The following is a 16,078-nucleotide window of genomic DNA, read 5'->3' on the forward strand; positions in this document are numbered from 1 at the left end:
ATGATGCAAAACCTCTGGGCTTTGAAGAAAGGAAAAATAAGCAACTAATTTTAGATCCCCAAATCTCCATTAGTAAGGCTTACCCATCAGAAGATGATGTAACCACCGCAGAGAGATTGGACTTCCTCCCCCCTGAATAAATGAATGTGAGTCAAATACAAGCCCAAATCAATTTCATGGATCAGGAAACCTTTGCACAAGGTACTTGCTATCAATACCTGCTCTTTTTGGTCAATTTCAAAATAGCTACATAGCATTAAAATTGCTTATATAGCAGCAAACGTATTTGCATGGATGTAATAGCTCCCTAGATCTGCCTCTCCTTATACTACTTTCACAGGTTGGCTAACATGTCTCAGTACAGCACAGGGACGGCACTAAACTCCTTTCTCAGTTCAATCCTTGCAAAGGACTCTAAGAACCAATTCAGGCCTTGGCAGGAAGGAGTTCTGTGATCAATTAGCAATATCTGCCATGGCTACGGGTAAAGATGAAGGGCCTCACATGTCAATTTGCAATCCCCGTGTAGAAAAAACTACAAAATAACACAGAGGCAGGAAAGGGAAAAACACACATGGTACAGTACAGACTGTCACTGAATGTTTCCATCTGTACGCACACAGGGGATGTGAACAGCCTCATACTAACAGAGATACACAAGGCATGTACATCCTACCCACGGATGTGAACAGCCTCACTCTAACAGAGATGCTAGCTAACAGAGACTGTCAACAGACAATGCTCCTGAGTGGCCACGTGTACCTTAATTCATCCACTGCCTACTCTGCTAGCAGAGAAGGAATATGATATCATCCAGAAAGCCAAGTTCAATTCTGTTGCGCTACTTCATTAACTGGGGATCTCTGTTCTCCCCGAGCTCCAGCCCTCCCATCTTTTCTCAGGGTTGTGTGGCGTTAACTGACAGCATAGTTATGCAAGTGTTTCTTTCACAAATCTTAACCAACAGCTACTAAAAGAAGGTACCATTTATACTGTCCTATGTGCTTAATGCTTTCCTGGTGCTCTGCATACAGAATTTCATTCCATCTTCACAAGGACTCTGGGAGACTGAAACTCTCATTATCCCCATTCTACAGATGAGAAAACCAATCAAGTAGGTTCAGGGCCAAGTTAGTACAGGACAAAGCTAAGATTCACTTGAGCCAGTTAACCTGACCGACAGATCTGTGCAATTCTAAGAACATGCATTTGCCACTGGCTTCTTTCATCTGAATCCACCCATCTCAAGTCTCATTTCCTCAAAAATCCTGTTAAACATCCCCAGGCATCTGAGAGTTATTTCCACAAACTGCTTTGCTTATCTGGTCAGAGTGCTTACAGTTCCCCCAGATTCTCCAGAAATCAATTTTCCCTCCGCTCAGCATCTCAAGTGAAGGCAGAAACCTCAGGAACCAGCAGCTCCCTCAAGTCGGTTAATTCACTGCAGTAACTGAGGTGCTTTTCTTTTAAAGAGCACATCTTAAAAAGTGTTCAGGAAGAACTCTCATGCCAGAGTTAGCCACCCTCTATCACATGAAACAATTTCAGCAGCTTCTGTGCAAATTGACCAATTGAGAAAATGAGGGGCTGATGCCTAAAACTGTCGAGTGATTTTCCGCACCCTCCACATATGGCCCTTGCACACATGTAAGCCAAGAAAATGACTAGTTTTAGAAGAGAAAACAACTAGTTGGGAGAGGAATGAAAGAAAGCAGGCATCGACTAGCAGTGTGTTCTGGAAAACTTAACTTCTGCCTAAGCATATTTGACATGACATGATGCAGTCAACATGATTGATCAAGGGTAACTGACAGGACAGTCAACCAGTACCTCTCAAGCAACCCCAAGCGGTCATTTTTGGTCCTTCTCCTAGACCAATCTGCCCAAAACCATTACCAGGCAACAGACCTACACTCAGCTCTAGGAAGCTCTGCTGTCCTCCACATACCTAGCGTCACTGTCACCAGGACAACCAAAGCAGAAATGAGAGTGCCTAGTCCTTCTGGGTCAACCCTGCAGCCAAGGGCATTTCGGATGCAAATGAACACCAGATTCACAGGATTTAGCCTAAATTATTCCACAAGAGAAGAAAACAAAAGATTTGTGACCGTCAAAACCTCGTCCTGCTGCCACATGCGACATTTGACCTTTAACTAGAATATGTCATTTTCAGCAATAAATACCTTGGTGATGAGTTAACAGAAAGCACACATTTAGCTTCTGTTTCCAAAGATGGACTTCAAACACCATGACAACATATATTATACACATTCCGAATTCTCTTAATAACGATGTTGACCTTGAGTAACATGTCTCTTAAGAGGATACAATGTGAGATTTCTAGAAAACACATACAAGGGTATCACTGTCTTGTACAATGTTCTGTAATTTTTCTAATTTTGCAATTTTTCTAATTTTTGTAATTTTGCTCAGTTTCTCTGACGGCTCAAAGGGTAAAGAATCCACCTGCAACATGGGAGACCCAGGTTCAATCCCTGGGTTGGGAAGATGCCCTAGAGTGCTACCCACTCCAGGATTCTTGCCTTGAAAATTCCATGGTCAGAGGACCATACAGTCCATGGGGTCACAAAGAGTTGAACACGACTGAGTAACTAACACTTTCACTTTTTATCAGTGGTCAAATGTGACTACCACCACCTAGACACTGAGGATTCAGTAGGTAGAGGAAGGATGGAAGTCCTGCCCTCAGAGGGCAAACAGTAGAATCTAATTAGGCTCTAAATCATAAGAGAACAATTCACATAGATGACATATTATAATGACAAAAGGAGCTGGAATTAGGATGAAGAAATCACCTCCTCAACCTTCCAACTGCTCACATCAAAAGCCACACACACTACTCCATCCAAAGTCCAGGTTTTCGTATGTTGCTGTTGGAAAAACTAAGATTCCTGATATTTCTGTCATGTATCAGAAATCCATACATAGGTGTCACGTGTGAAAAAATTACTGGGTCAGGGATTTTATGTGAAAAAATTAAGCTCCTTGGGAAGGTGACATCTCCAATATTACTTTACTCACACTCCACTGTAGTGGTCACTGGTCTTTCCCTATCATCCCTGTCTTGGGTAGTTTGGTAACAACTAAGTGACCAAGGGCCCTAGTTCTTCAATGAGAAAATTTGTTTAAAAAAAAAAAAAAAGTAACTTTTTAAAATTGAACAAGGCACCTGCGATTTTAGATCAGCAGGAAATTTGCCACATTACGATGAAGCATCCAAGCAGCAGCCTACGTGCAGAGCCAAAGGACACACCCGGGACCGCTGAACTTCAGACAGACAGGAACGACGCCACGGCTTCAGCGAATGATGGGCTCCGTCACGCTACCGCATGCGCACACGTACACATTTACACGGCCAATCAGGGCAATATAAAACCCCAAAGAAGCAACAGCAAAAAGGTTTGTTTTTTGTTTTTTTAAATGTCTCTCGGGTAGAAATCTAGAAGTCAGGTATGCTGGTGGCAAACACCTCCAGGGGTCAGCTGAGTATTGTAAATAACCACTGCGGGCCAGGGGAGTGCCCCTCTCTCAAGGGGTAGCCGCTATTTAATTCCAGCTTACTATTGTCTCGAAGGAAGACACGTGCCCTAGGCTGCTGGACCTGACGATTTTCCAGGAGTTCCCTCGATTTTTATGGGAGTTCCCCATGAAGGCAGGACTCTCCATCTGTTTTGGTCACCGCCATCTCGCCAGTGCCTGATGAGCTGCAGGTATTCAGGACACGCTTGTTGATGACATGAATGAGAAATGCTCCAATTTTTAATTCAACCTTGTTTTTCAACACAGGACGGCCAAAAATACCAGATGCCCCCTACAGAGCTCCAGATAACCGGAATGGCTGTCCCTTCTCCCTTTCTCTTTTCCAGAGCGCTCTCTGGAACCAGGTTGAGGGTTTCATTTTAGATAAAGACCCCTGCCACCACTCTCCCAATCCTAAAGCACATTCAGTAAGTTTGAAAAGCCACGCATCACTTCATCGGCATGAGCAAACTTCCAGTGTTTTTTTTTTTAAACAAGGACTCCAGGAGAAATGAGGTTTCATGTTTTGGAAAACTAAAAAAAAAAACAGCTTACAGGCATTTCATTAACCAAGATCCACTCACTAACCTATTTGCTAATTCCCTCAGGATATTCTGCAGCAGGGTTTGAGAAATAATGAAAGGGTTCTTAGTGCCTTAAAAAGCCAACTGTCAGAGTAAAACTACCAGAAGGACCCCTGACAAATCACATTTATAATATGGACTGGGTACTGGACTCATGCGTAGCACAAAGGTCACAACCTGTGAAGCCATCCAGTGTGGAATCAACAATCCCTAAAATTCCAGAAGAATGTTAGAAGCCATTTCGTTAAAAATGAGGAAGACAACTCCAAAGAAACCTAGGGTCTTGCCCAGATTCCACAGCTGGCTTGGCGGGCTTCCATGGCGAGTTCTAAACTCCAGAGGAAAAGTCCAGACCCCAAACTTTCTCCAGCCATGTACAACTTCCCTTAGGTATTTTCTTGAAGTCATAACTCGAGCCTGCAGCCCACATTTAAATGATAGATGGGATGATAATAATACCCCATTATTATAACCATCTTCAAACCCCAAACAAAAGTTCTCGAATTATAAACTAAACCAATTTATCCTTTTGAAGAGGAGTCAGAAAAACCACCAACAAACTCACTCTATCCACAGTTATTATCAGCTTATTCAGAAGCTAAAGTAATTTGCGTAAAGGTCATCTCTTCAATGTAACCAAATAAAATCCTATACTAATTGCATTACTTCCTTATTTAATTGTAGCAAATACAGGAAGACACCTTTATTTCACCCAGTGTTTACGGTACTTGGCTTCTATGGGATAAGCAGTAGCGTGAAATACAAAAGGCTGGGTCTTTTAATCTGCGTTCCTGTGGAATTAGGAAAAATATCTTCCAAATGAATAGAACCCATTCTGATTCAAAATAATCCTGGAGAGACAATTAAAGAGACATATTTTAGCTACTCTCACTAAGAACAAAGGTGGCCCTGAACAAGCGACAACTTCCTTTTGGTTTCGGTTTCCTCATCCTGAAGTGAAAATATTCATGGTTTCTTCCAGAGGGGTTAAAGGTATATTAAAAACTCACACACAGCAGTGAGATTATGGCAAGTGCTTGGTGCTTGGTGAGTGTGGGCTCTTATAACCAATGTCCCCACTCTAGAGATTAAAAAAATGAGGCCATTTTCTCAACATAGCAACATAACATAGAATTAACATAGAATTTCAACCTGGACCTCTGAGGTCCTAGTGTAGTTCCTGAATAAGAGGTGTGTATAACTGGGACACACAGATCCCCACTACCACCCAACCCCACTTCAACAGGATGTTGAGGGATTTGCCCAGTAGCATAGTGACATGCCAGCTAACCAGTGACATAGCCAAGGCCATGGCCAGCTCTTAACCTTCACATTCATTGAATCAAAATACTTCAGGAAAAGTGATATTTAAAAAAAGAAAAAGACCGGAACTCACTTGTGGTAACTATTGCTTTGAAAATAAATTCTTTTGATGATTCGTGACTAACTTGACTCTTGAAAAGTCAATGACCTTTCCTCATTAATCTGGATTACGCTTTCATATTCAGTAAATAGCTAACAGCTATGTCTCCTATACAAATTATTCTACACTGATAAGTTTATCTGATTTAAGTACACTGTGAAATTCACGTGGCTGCAATGTTGTCAGAAATCAAACACCTCTTGGATTCATCTAATAACTTGTATGAATTCCTCAAAAGTATACACACTGCAGTATCAGTTGGCAACCTGTTTCCTCCTCCTCGTTAAGAAAACAGTATCACAGACCCAAAAATAAGACCACTTGTTCTATTTTCTTACATGGAAGTGTTACATATTCCATGAACTATGCTTTCATTGCTTCTTTCTTAGCTGCTAGATCTCAGCAGCCAACTGTGTCACTTTGCTGCAGCCCCAAAATAGCTAAGTTGAGTAGTTTAAATTGTATTCCGTTGTTTGGTCGGAAAGCCATCATGCTGATTTCAGCCTGAAAAAACCTGATTAGAGGGTAGGAGTTGTGCACATACAGTGCGTGCTTCTCTCTTGTACACGCTGCAGGCCTGAATCCATGAAGATAAGAAGACAAGGGCATGAATGTGTTCAACTGTCACTCAAGTGCAAAATAAAAGCAACACCCAAAGACTACTGCTTGCTTCCTAGCAGTGGCACACAACTAAAATCCAGAAATGACAGTCACAGGTAGACCCATTCTCCTTAGTTACCACACAGCACAGAGGCCGTAGAGAGGGGATGGGCATTCCAGGGTGCAAGACCAAGCAACACTTTCTACAATGGGTAACACCACACAAGGACCTGAAGATTCACATGGTACATTTTAATCCTGCAGATACCATTTCTCATCTTTAACCAGGAAAAGAACAGACCTCCTTTGAGATGGGGGTAAGGAGGTATCTCAAGACTTCACAGAGGCTGTCTCATTTCTTTAAATCTCAAAACGTAACCATTTTACTAATTATACATGAAATGCCCTTGTGCCAGCCTAGCTTGCCCTCAAGAGCAAATCCAGATACAAAACCTATCATGCAAGTTTAAATAGATTTTTCGAAAATGTTTTTGTTTATACATACAGTTGTCTTTTTTTAGTTCACTTTTCTCCTTTATCTATACTCCTACTCAACTCTCAATACACAAAAAACAAACATGGTTACTTTATTGAGCAGTTACTGTTCACCATGCACAGTGCTAAGTCCTTTGGCAAGCATGCTCATTCCAAGCTTCATGAAGACCTTGGAAGTCAGGGTCCTCTCAGGATGCCATTTTGCAGAGAAGAGAGGGGGGAAAAAGCAAGGTACAGAGAGGTTAAGTAACTCGTCTAAAGCAGTGCAGCCAGTAATGGCAGAGGTCAACTGGCTTGAGATGATATTCTGATGTATTTTAAACAACTTTCCATAGCTACCTGGTTTAGAAAGGAAAGAAACGGTATTAACAACATTCAAAAAACTATGATCATAGCATCCGGTCCTATCACTTTATGGCAAATAGATGGGGAAACAATGGAAACAGTGACAGACTTTATTTTGGGGGGCTCCAAAATCATGCAGATGGTGACTCCAGCCATGAAATTAAAAGACGCTTGCTCCTTGGAACAAAAGTTATGATCAACCTAGACAGCATATTAAAAAGCAGAGACATTACTTTGCCGACAAAGGTCCGTCTAGCCAAAGCTATGGTTTTTCCAGTAATCATGTATAGATGTAAGAATCGAACCATAAAGAAAGCTAAGCACCAAAGAATTGATGCTTTGAAACTGTGGTGTTAGAGGAGACTCTTGAGAGTCCCTTGGACTGCAAGGAGATCCAACCAATCCACCCTAAAGGAAATCAGTCCTCAGTAGTCACTGGAAGGACTGATGCTGAAGCTGAAGCTGAAGCTCCAATACTTTAACCACCTGATGTGATGAGCCAATTCACTGGAAAAGATCATGATGCTGGGGAAGACTGAAGGCAGAAGGAGAAAGGGATGACAGAGAATGAGATGGTTGGATGGCATCACCAACTCGATGGACATGAGTTTGAGCAAGATCCACGAGTTGGGTGATGGACAGGGAAGCCTGGCGTGCCACAGTCCATGGGTTCGCAGAGTCGGACACGACTAAGCAACTAAACTGAGACTTCTCCTTTTCATAAACAGATAAAACAGCACAGTGATTCTCCTTCAATGTGGAATTTGCCTCCCATCATCCACCCCAAATACAACAGGCAAATGAAAGGGAAAGTGAAAGTCGCTCAGTTGGGTCTAACTCTTTGCAATCCCATGGACTGTACAGTTTTTGTATGGACTTCTCCAGGCCAGAATACTGGAGTGAGTAGCCTTTCCCTACTCCAGGGGATCTTCCCAACCCAGGGATCAAACCCAGGTGTCCCACATTGCAGGCGGATTCTTTACCAGCTGACCCACAAGGGAAGCCCAAGAATACTGGAGTGGGTAGTACAGCAGGAACACCACCCAGTTCAGTTAAGGGGGCTTTGAAAAGAGCAATCAGGCACATCTAGAATTTGGTGAGCTGACTGGCACTCCCCTAACCAGCCCTAAAAACACTTTTCACAATGTTTTTTAAAGTAGTTGTATCAAGTGCTGTATGTAGTCCTAAGAAATTTCAAGCCTGCATAGGCCCGACAAGCCAACTCACATTTTTTTTCTGTCAAAACACCGAACATTTTGCTATGAATGATACTAAGGAAATGGCCTTTCCGATTAGAGGTGTCCCTATAGGAGACTTGTACACGGAGCCCTCTAGCTACCTCAAGCAATCTTGCACATCCATCATTGATAAACCTCATCGCCCTTCTCATCAGAGGAGAAAAACCACAAATTTACCTGTTATATATTTCCGTCATCACAGACTTTTGAAAATGAAATCCACCTACATTACCTTCAGACCTTTTTCTTTAAGACATAAATCCTTGGTCTTGAAAATTTTAAACAAAAAGGAATTGTAGGGAAAAAGCAGGAAAAAGTAAAGAGGGCAATTAAAACATACATCATTTTTCAAGTGACTTTTAGGTTACAACTGCACGTAAACAAGAGTGGTTTAAGATGGTGGAGTAGAAGGATGTGTGCTCACCTCCATGGAGACTAAAAAATACAAGAGTCAAAGCACAGTCTGTAACAGGTAACTTTTTTTCACATGTGCATCTGATCTTCTGAGGGCACAGAACACTGCCATTTCTCAGGCAAACAAAGGTATCAGATCATTTAATCATTTGTGGTTACTTACTGAGGGCCTAACGTGTGCCCAGGCAACCTCATTCTGGTTCCAATGCCTCATATTCTGTTTCTGCAACAGCCTCAGAATTCCACAAGCAGCTCTCACTGCCTGTTGGGGGCAGGCTCTTCTCAGAACAGTCTCACTTTTCCGAGGCCTTCCCTGCGTAGTTACCAGCTTTGCCTAAATCAAGCTCAGATGGAGAACTGAAAGTGGACGCAGGGCATTTTCTTGGCTTCCTTTATATATTGTTGGATACACAGGCCTTTTATTCTCTACACAGACAATCAAAAATGAAGTTTCAGGTCACTACCACCCATCACCTAGTGATGTTCAATCTATAACCAAAGCATAGCAAAAGCTTACTGGGGGGGATCAAGCACTTCTGAGATAACTTCAGATGCTGTGAATTTCTACCATAAACTGATTTTTGAAATGTGACTCTATGAAAGATATGCCCTAGGATTAAAGTGTTAATCACAATTTTTTTCAGTTTCGCAACTCAGAAAGCACACCCCTATTACAACTTTATCCTGCTTAGAAATGACACTGCACTGTCCTGCATGCTGTAATTACAATGTTGAATGTTATGTATTCAGGTTTTCTTTTTTAATTTCACCATAAAAGGAAAACAGGAAAAGCAACAAAGCACCAGCAACATTTCTTTCCTAACCCTAAGTCTGGCTAAGGTGTGCAGATTGTCCTTTTGGTCAAGAAGTTTCTAGGAAAATGAGGAGGAAGGGTAAGGAAGTAGGAGGAGATCCCTAATAGCAATTGCTCTGGGGCATCTTAAATGCTCTTTCATGAGACACAAGAAGCTTCACTTCAATTAGTGCACTGATATGTAACTGATTATACCACATAAACTTGGGAGTTTTTCAGAATACAAATAGATGAAATCAGAAAGGGTTTTTGTTTTATTTTGCTGTGTTAAATCACCAGCATTCCCTGTACTGCCTCATGTAAACAACATTATCTTTTATTCTGTGAAAATGGGCCCACAATTAAGGGGAGTTGCCCAAAGCTTCACTATTGGTTAGTTCTTTTTCTCATTTCAGCCAGCCTTCCCAATAACCATTCTGCCTCCACCAAGAGCAACTTCCCTACTTCTTTCTGTCATGTCTATTTGTACTGATAGTCTAACTTCATCAACTCTATGACATGAACACTGTTTAGAAGGAAACAGCAAAGATTTTATTCCATTACTACATAAAAGGGACCCAGTTTCAAGACTGGACAAAGATCCTTCATTTTCAAACAAGACACTTTGGGAAAGGAGTTGCAGGTCCGTGACTTCTCACTCCATCCCTGAAAAGTAAGACTGCTGACTTATAAATAATACTTCTGGATGTTTCTAATAAGGCCATGAAGGATGGCCACCAGGACTAAAGCATGTACATGCAAATATACCAAGAGCCAGTTCAGAGGGGACTCTCGGGACATCAATCACAGATCCTCCGATTTTGACACATCCAAGGTACACAGCAGAGCTTATCCATCTGAAGCATTTCCAATATCAGCCTCCTAGATGTAATTATCCTACAATATATACCAGAAGGATTTCTCCCTGAGGGTGGAAAAAAAAATCAACTTAAAAGATTCTTTTGGAAGCTTAAGAATATAAAATACACAAAATGTTAACCCTTTCAAGTAACGATGCATATGCTTTAAGATGCATTTAAATTCCCAATGATTAGAGATATATACCTAATGCCTATATGAACTATGGATAAGATTTGCTTTAAAATAATGGGGTATTGGGGAGGTGGGTGATAGAAGAGCAAAAATTGAGTTGCAATTGTTACAGCTGGACAGAGGATTCTCAGGGGCCCGTTAAGTTTCTCCATTTTCATAAAATTTTCCATAGGAGTATTTTTTTAAGATGTCAGAAAACAAGATACTATGCACTACACCGTGTAGATAACCCTTATACTCCGCAAAGTGGAAAACATCACTTGGAACACTAAGGGTGATGCGGGTCCCACAGCTGCCACACCGTTGTTGAGGGACTAAAAGCCACTGTTTCCCATCCTCTGGAGAAAAACTCACGCCAGGACAATGTTTCCAAAACCTTTCCAAATTACAGCTACCCTGTATCCTGAACAGGAGCTGAGAACAAAACGTTATCAGAAAAGTTGGCGCGATTCTGAGAGGCAACACAAAGTAACAAGGGATTTTGGTTAAGATGTCACAAGGAGGACCCTAACCCAAACCAGAAGCATCTTTATCTCCTGTTCTAACCAGACAAACGCTTTTCAGGTTTGAGGGGGGCGTCCCAAAGCGAATTCAGGTCCCCACCGCTCCTGGGCGGTTTAGGGCCACTCAGGAGTAGCAGCGCGGAGCTGAGACAGCGTCTCCGCTCCCGGCCGCATCTGCAGCTGCCGAGCCTCTGGCCCGGGCCGAGGGCCCCAGCCCCCTTCCCACCGCGGCCCCACCGCACCGAGGCGGCCGAGTCCGACGGGCGGAGGTGGCGGGAGCCTGACAAGTGGCTCGGGGGCGCCCCCTGAGGTCCAGCGGCTTCGCCGCACTTTCGGAAAACCGAAAGCCGACGTCTCCGGCTCTGACATTTTAACTTGGGTGGCAAAGCCTGCCGCTGCACCCTCTCCGGCGGCACTCTTCCAAATCACAACCCTCCTTCCCCGAGCACCGCTGCCCTTTCCCTTTTAGACACCCTTTGGCTCCCGGACTATGGAATGGGCTCTTTGTTTACCTCGCAGCGAGGGCACGCATAGGAAATGTGGAAGATGAAAACTGTCCCAGCCCGAAGCAGGCGGCATCACTGGCGGTCCCATTTTGGATTTTAGGCTTCCTCAGACACGAGGAAAAAGAAAAATCCCGGCTGGCCCACTGACTGTACACCCGAGTGTAAGGTGAACGCCAGAAGTGGAATCAGAAATTCCTTGTATTTCGCAAGGCTGCTTGCTCTCTGGCTGCTTCCCACTGCCCCCATTAAAGCGTGACCCTTACAAAGCTAAACCCCAGTGTGTGCGCGCCTGAGCCCACTCTGCCGGCAAGTCCACGGCAAAGAAGAGTCTAGAAGGGGGCAGATGGTTAACATAAATACTGAGGAGTAGTGGAGGGAAGGTTTAGGAGTAAATGTCAAAACCGCCTCCAGCCCCCGGGGGACGCAGGAGCCTGGTGGACAAATCCAGGCCTCGGGTCGAGTGTGGACACGTCCTGGCTCCGCATCCGAGCTGGGATTCAGGACTGTGGCGGGAGTTCTGTGCGGTTCAAGGAACAGGAGGATGCGTAGAGGGAAAAGCGGGGTTCCAAAGAAAAGACCGTGCTTTGCCTCTCTGCCCCTCGAGGCACCCACTTGCCTGCAAAGGGGACCCTCGCTGCCAACCCCCGAGAGCAGGCAAGAGCGCCCGCACCCTGCTCCAGGGCGCACGACGCAGCTGGGGGAGCCGTTGCACCAAAATCTGCGCTCGGGCCACCAGGGGACAGGCGGCTGTGACCAGGGGGAGCACTAACATGGGGAGGCACGTTCCTTTTTTCTGGATAACCCCCACCTCCGAATGTCCAGCAGCTGATGGATCAGAAGGCTGATGGATCAGAAAAACGGGGGCTTCCCTGTCCTTAGGAGAGCAAAGGATTAAAAATGAATGGTCCCCTTCTTCCCACCCCTTCCCCCGACTAAGAGAGGGGACGTGGCCTCCACCGAGGAGGGAGTCGGACAGATTCAAGGGAGCTCGGGGCTGCAGCCTGGTGTAAAGGAGGCTGCAAGAGGGAAGAGGGAAGCAGCTGGCCTCTGCCCTCCCCTAGCAGAAAGAAGAAGGCGGGTCGGCCGATGGAGGGCTGGAAGTGAAGGATTGCCGAGCCGCACACCCTGCGTGTGGGGATTTATTATCTTCATCAATGATCAACAATGTTCCTGTCTTAACCGGACCAGAAAGGTGCGGGTGTGGGTCCGCCAGCTGCTAACAGCCTGCAAAAAGGCAAAGACGCAGGTAGGCAGGGCGCGAGGCAAGGCTCGAGACAGAAAAAAATCCGCCCGGGCGCGAACAGCAACCCAGCCGCCGACCCGCCCCCCCCCACGCCCCCACGCCCCCACGCCCCCACGCCCCCACCCGAGCAGCCCAGCCAAGCAAAGGGGGCCGCGGGCCCGGGATGGGGGAGTCACGGATCTCCCTAAAGCTACTGTTCCCTGCTCTCCCACCGCGCCCAGGTCCCCGCGCCAGGAAGGTTCCCTCGCGCGGGCACCGAAGCGCAGCCCCAGCCCCGAGCTGAGGTCGTCCCTGACCCCCGAGACCCGAACGCAGGCTGCTCCCGACCTTCCCAATCCTCCACGGCCAACCTTCAGCTTCCACTCCCCGAACATCAGCCCCTCCAAAGAGTCGCGGAGCAGCAAATCCAATCTCCCCTTCTGAGCTCCTTCAATCCTGGGGAACGCACCCAGGCCCCCCCAAACCCACAGAGGCATCCCCCCGAAACCCACACAGGCATCCTCCCATGGCCCCACTTTCCCCAACAGCCTCAGAGCTCTAGCTCTCCTGCACAGCGGCGGAGCAGCGGAACGAGTCTTCTCCCGACTCCGGCTCCTCCAGGCCCCCAAAGCCGAGCAGAGATAGACCCCAGCGGCCCCCGTTCCTCTCCCCGGCCAGCTCTTTGCTTCCACCATCCCCAACCACGAGCCTCCCTAAATTACGCCGCCAGAGTCAGCGGAGCGGATCCCTCTCTCCTCCCCGGGTGCTCGACCCCCACTTAACCCTCTCCGGGGTCCCCGGGACGGGCGCCTGAGCTCCATGCCCCGGCGGCAACTCCGCTTCCCCCACGCGCGCTGGCCAGGGCCGCGTCCCCTCGGCGGCCAACACTCACCGGGGAAGCACACGACATAGTGGAGCACGGAACTGGTGATTTTCAGGAACAAAATCCACCAACACGGTTCCAGTAACCTCCGCATGTCCGAAAACGCACATCGAAAAGAGAAAGGCAGGGGCGGGGGGTAAACTTGTTGAATAAGTTCTTGCCTCGGTGTGAGCCTCCGCTAAGCCCCGGCTCTTCGCCTGCTCGCCTGGTCTACGGGGCCCCCGCGCTCGGCGGCCCGAGTCCCCCCCCTGGAATTCGGGAAGCCTCCGAGCGCCCCCCGGAAAATCTCAAAAAGTGGCCGAGAACGCGGAGCCACGCAGGGGACGATCCTCGGCGGAGAAGGGCTGCTTTATGTTCAAAAAGGAGCGAGTCGAGCGGGCAGGGCGAGGAGTCGGCGGGCGGCAGCGATGCCCGGAGCCCCGGGCAGGCAGAGACCGCCGGCGGCGGCGAGTAGCCGAAGATCCCCAACTTGAGTCGGCAGCGGAGCCCGAGAGCCGGCGGGCGGCGGCGGGGCTGAGCGCGGCGCGGCGTCTCCGGGCTTCAGGCAGGCAGCTCCTTCCAGGGCCCCGGGAAGGAAGGAGGCATGTTTGCAAGCGGGGAAGGGGAGGGTAGAGGCGGGGGGAGAGCGAAGAGCCCCCAAAATAGAACAGCCGGAGGAAACCGAGGAAAACACAAAGGATCTCAGAGGGGCGCAAGGGCGAGGGCGCCTTCAGTCCATGCTCCTGAAAGTTGTGGCTCTGGCGCGAGCTGGGGAGGATCGCGGAGCGCGGGGCTGGAAACTAGCCATGCCTCCATACAGGAAGTAACATGTGAGCATGGATCCTGGCAGAGACTTTAAAGCCGGCGAGCCAGCGAGCAGGGGACGCGCGGCGGCGGCGGCGGCGCGCGAACAGTGGGCGCGCGGCGACCGCGGGGACGCGCAGCTGGGCTGCCGGTCGCGGGTGCGCGCGCCGCGAGCTCTTAAAGCTGCAGCGCGAGGCTCCCGCCTTTCGGGCGTCCCACAATTAGGTTCTCCCCGCGCGCTTCTGAGCCGGCCGGGGCAGTTTCGGGACTGGGGACCCGCTCTGGTAGGGTCTCGGAGAGAGGGAGGAGGGCGACTGCTTTCGCGGGCCAGCGAGTGTTTGCCTGTTTCCCATCCTTCGAGCTCTTCAAGACGCCACTCTTTGAGCGAGCTTGGCTCGGTCTCCCCCGCCCCCGTCTGCGCTTGCTCGCGGATGGCGAGACTCGGGGGGACCCCGGCTCGAGTTTGAGCAGAGGAAGGGGCGGCCGGCTGCGTTTATAGGGCGGCAAGGTTTCATGCTGAGTTTCTTCGCCCTGGCAGCGCCACGGCGGGGCGCGCCCTGCTCGCCCCCTGCTCGCGCCCCCAGCCCGACGAATTCCCCCGCCAGGAAACAAAGCCGAGCGGCCTTTGCACTCCGGCTCCGCTTTGCGATTTTTTTTTTTTTTTTCCCCTTTTCGGGCTGCTATTGGCCTTGTTCCCGGCTGGAGAGGGGTGGGGGAGGGGAGGAATATAGATCCTAGGCTTGCAAGATCCAGCCCTTTCGAGTCCCACGCCCCCTTTCCCCACGGCACGGCTTATCAGTGGCCGAGTTTCCCCAACTCGCCGCTCCACGGGAGGAGGGAAGGTTCCCGCACTCCCGCCTGGTGGCTGGGAGGACGCAGGAAGTGCGCCTGTAAATTACCCCTGGCTGGGAAAAAGCTGCGCGGCGGGGCTGGACCGATTTCCTGGCAGCTACGCGGGGAGCGGCAACCTCTTTAGCAATCGTGGAGAGGCGTCCGAGGGAAATGGGAGGACAGGGCTTATCTGTAATGAGTTTTGTCCCTTTCTCTCCCTTCGTGGAGAGAAAGATCTTTATCGCTTAGACTTCTAAGCGCCCTATTTTCCCCTCTTAACGCCGGAGCTAAAAGTGGGGGAGGCGGGCTTTTTATTAAACGCGTAACTGAGCCAAAGTAATTAGCCATTTGTAATTTTTACCTAATTTTTCTGCCTCTGTTTAAACGCCATTTAGACTTGTTTTTAACTTGCCCCTGCTGCTTCATCCCACGCCGCAGGGCCCCCCACCCACCCAAACAGCCCAACCGGATGCTAGGTTTTCAAATGTACAGATGTTCGTGAGCCTCCCGCAAGATGTTACTAGGCAAGCACTTTCACACCCACACTTTCAAAAAGAAAAACCTTTGAGAAGTTACATTTGGGATTACGAACTAATAAAAGCCAGGAAGTTCCCGGGGAGGGCCCGCGCTCTATCTTTAGCAAAACGGGGGTGAACACTCTCCCCCAGGGTGGAGAATGAGTCGTTTGTTTGCTTTGGAATTTGGCCCTTCCTGGTTTTGTTCGCATCCCGACTCCCCCATAAATGCTCGGAGAGGGTCAGTTTTCTTGGGAGTGTTGTATTTAAGGGATGTCCATTGGTCAGTAGGAGCTTTCAGAGAGGTCCATAGGACCCCTGCATGTCTGACTAGCTCGTTAAAAACTGAG

At 48.0% G+C, this 16,078-nt stretch overlaps 1 protein-coding gene across 6 annotated transcripts in view; it reads right to left on the reverse strand.

The window, feature by feature from the left end:
* PTPRG (protein tyrosine phosphatase receptor type G) overlaps positions 1-15,677 on the reverse strand; it is a 767,420-nt gene extending 751,743 nt beyond the window's left edge. For 4 of the 6 annotated variants that reach the window (XM_081524554.1, XM_081524551.1, XM_081524552.1 and 1 more), the window contains exon 1: positions 13,609-14,536. In XM_081524554.1, the coding sequence (XP_081380680.1) occupies positions 13,609-13,693 (85 nt within the window). In that variant the 5' untranslated portion in view covers positions 13,694-14,536. Of the gene's footprint in view, positions 1-13,608; positions 14,537-15,281; positions 15,378-15,574 lie in introns of those variants that run through there. The other 2 variants (XM_081524560.1, XM_081524557.1) reach the window with 2 other exon arrangements.
* Positions 15,678-16,078: the final 401 nt, after the last annotated feature.

Source organism: Giraffa tippelskirchi, chromosome 9, assembly GCF_054371585.1.
Source record: "Giraffa tippelskirchi isolate mGirTip1 chromosome 9, T2T-mGirTip1v1.2.pri, whole genome shotgun sequence".
NCBI lineage: Eukaryota > Metazoa > Chordata > Mammalia > Artiodactyla > Giraffidae > Giraffa > Giraffa tippelskirchi.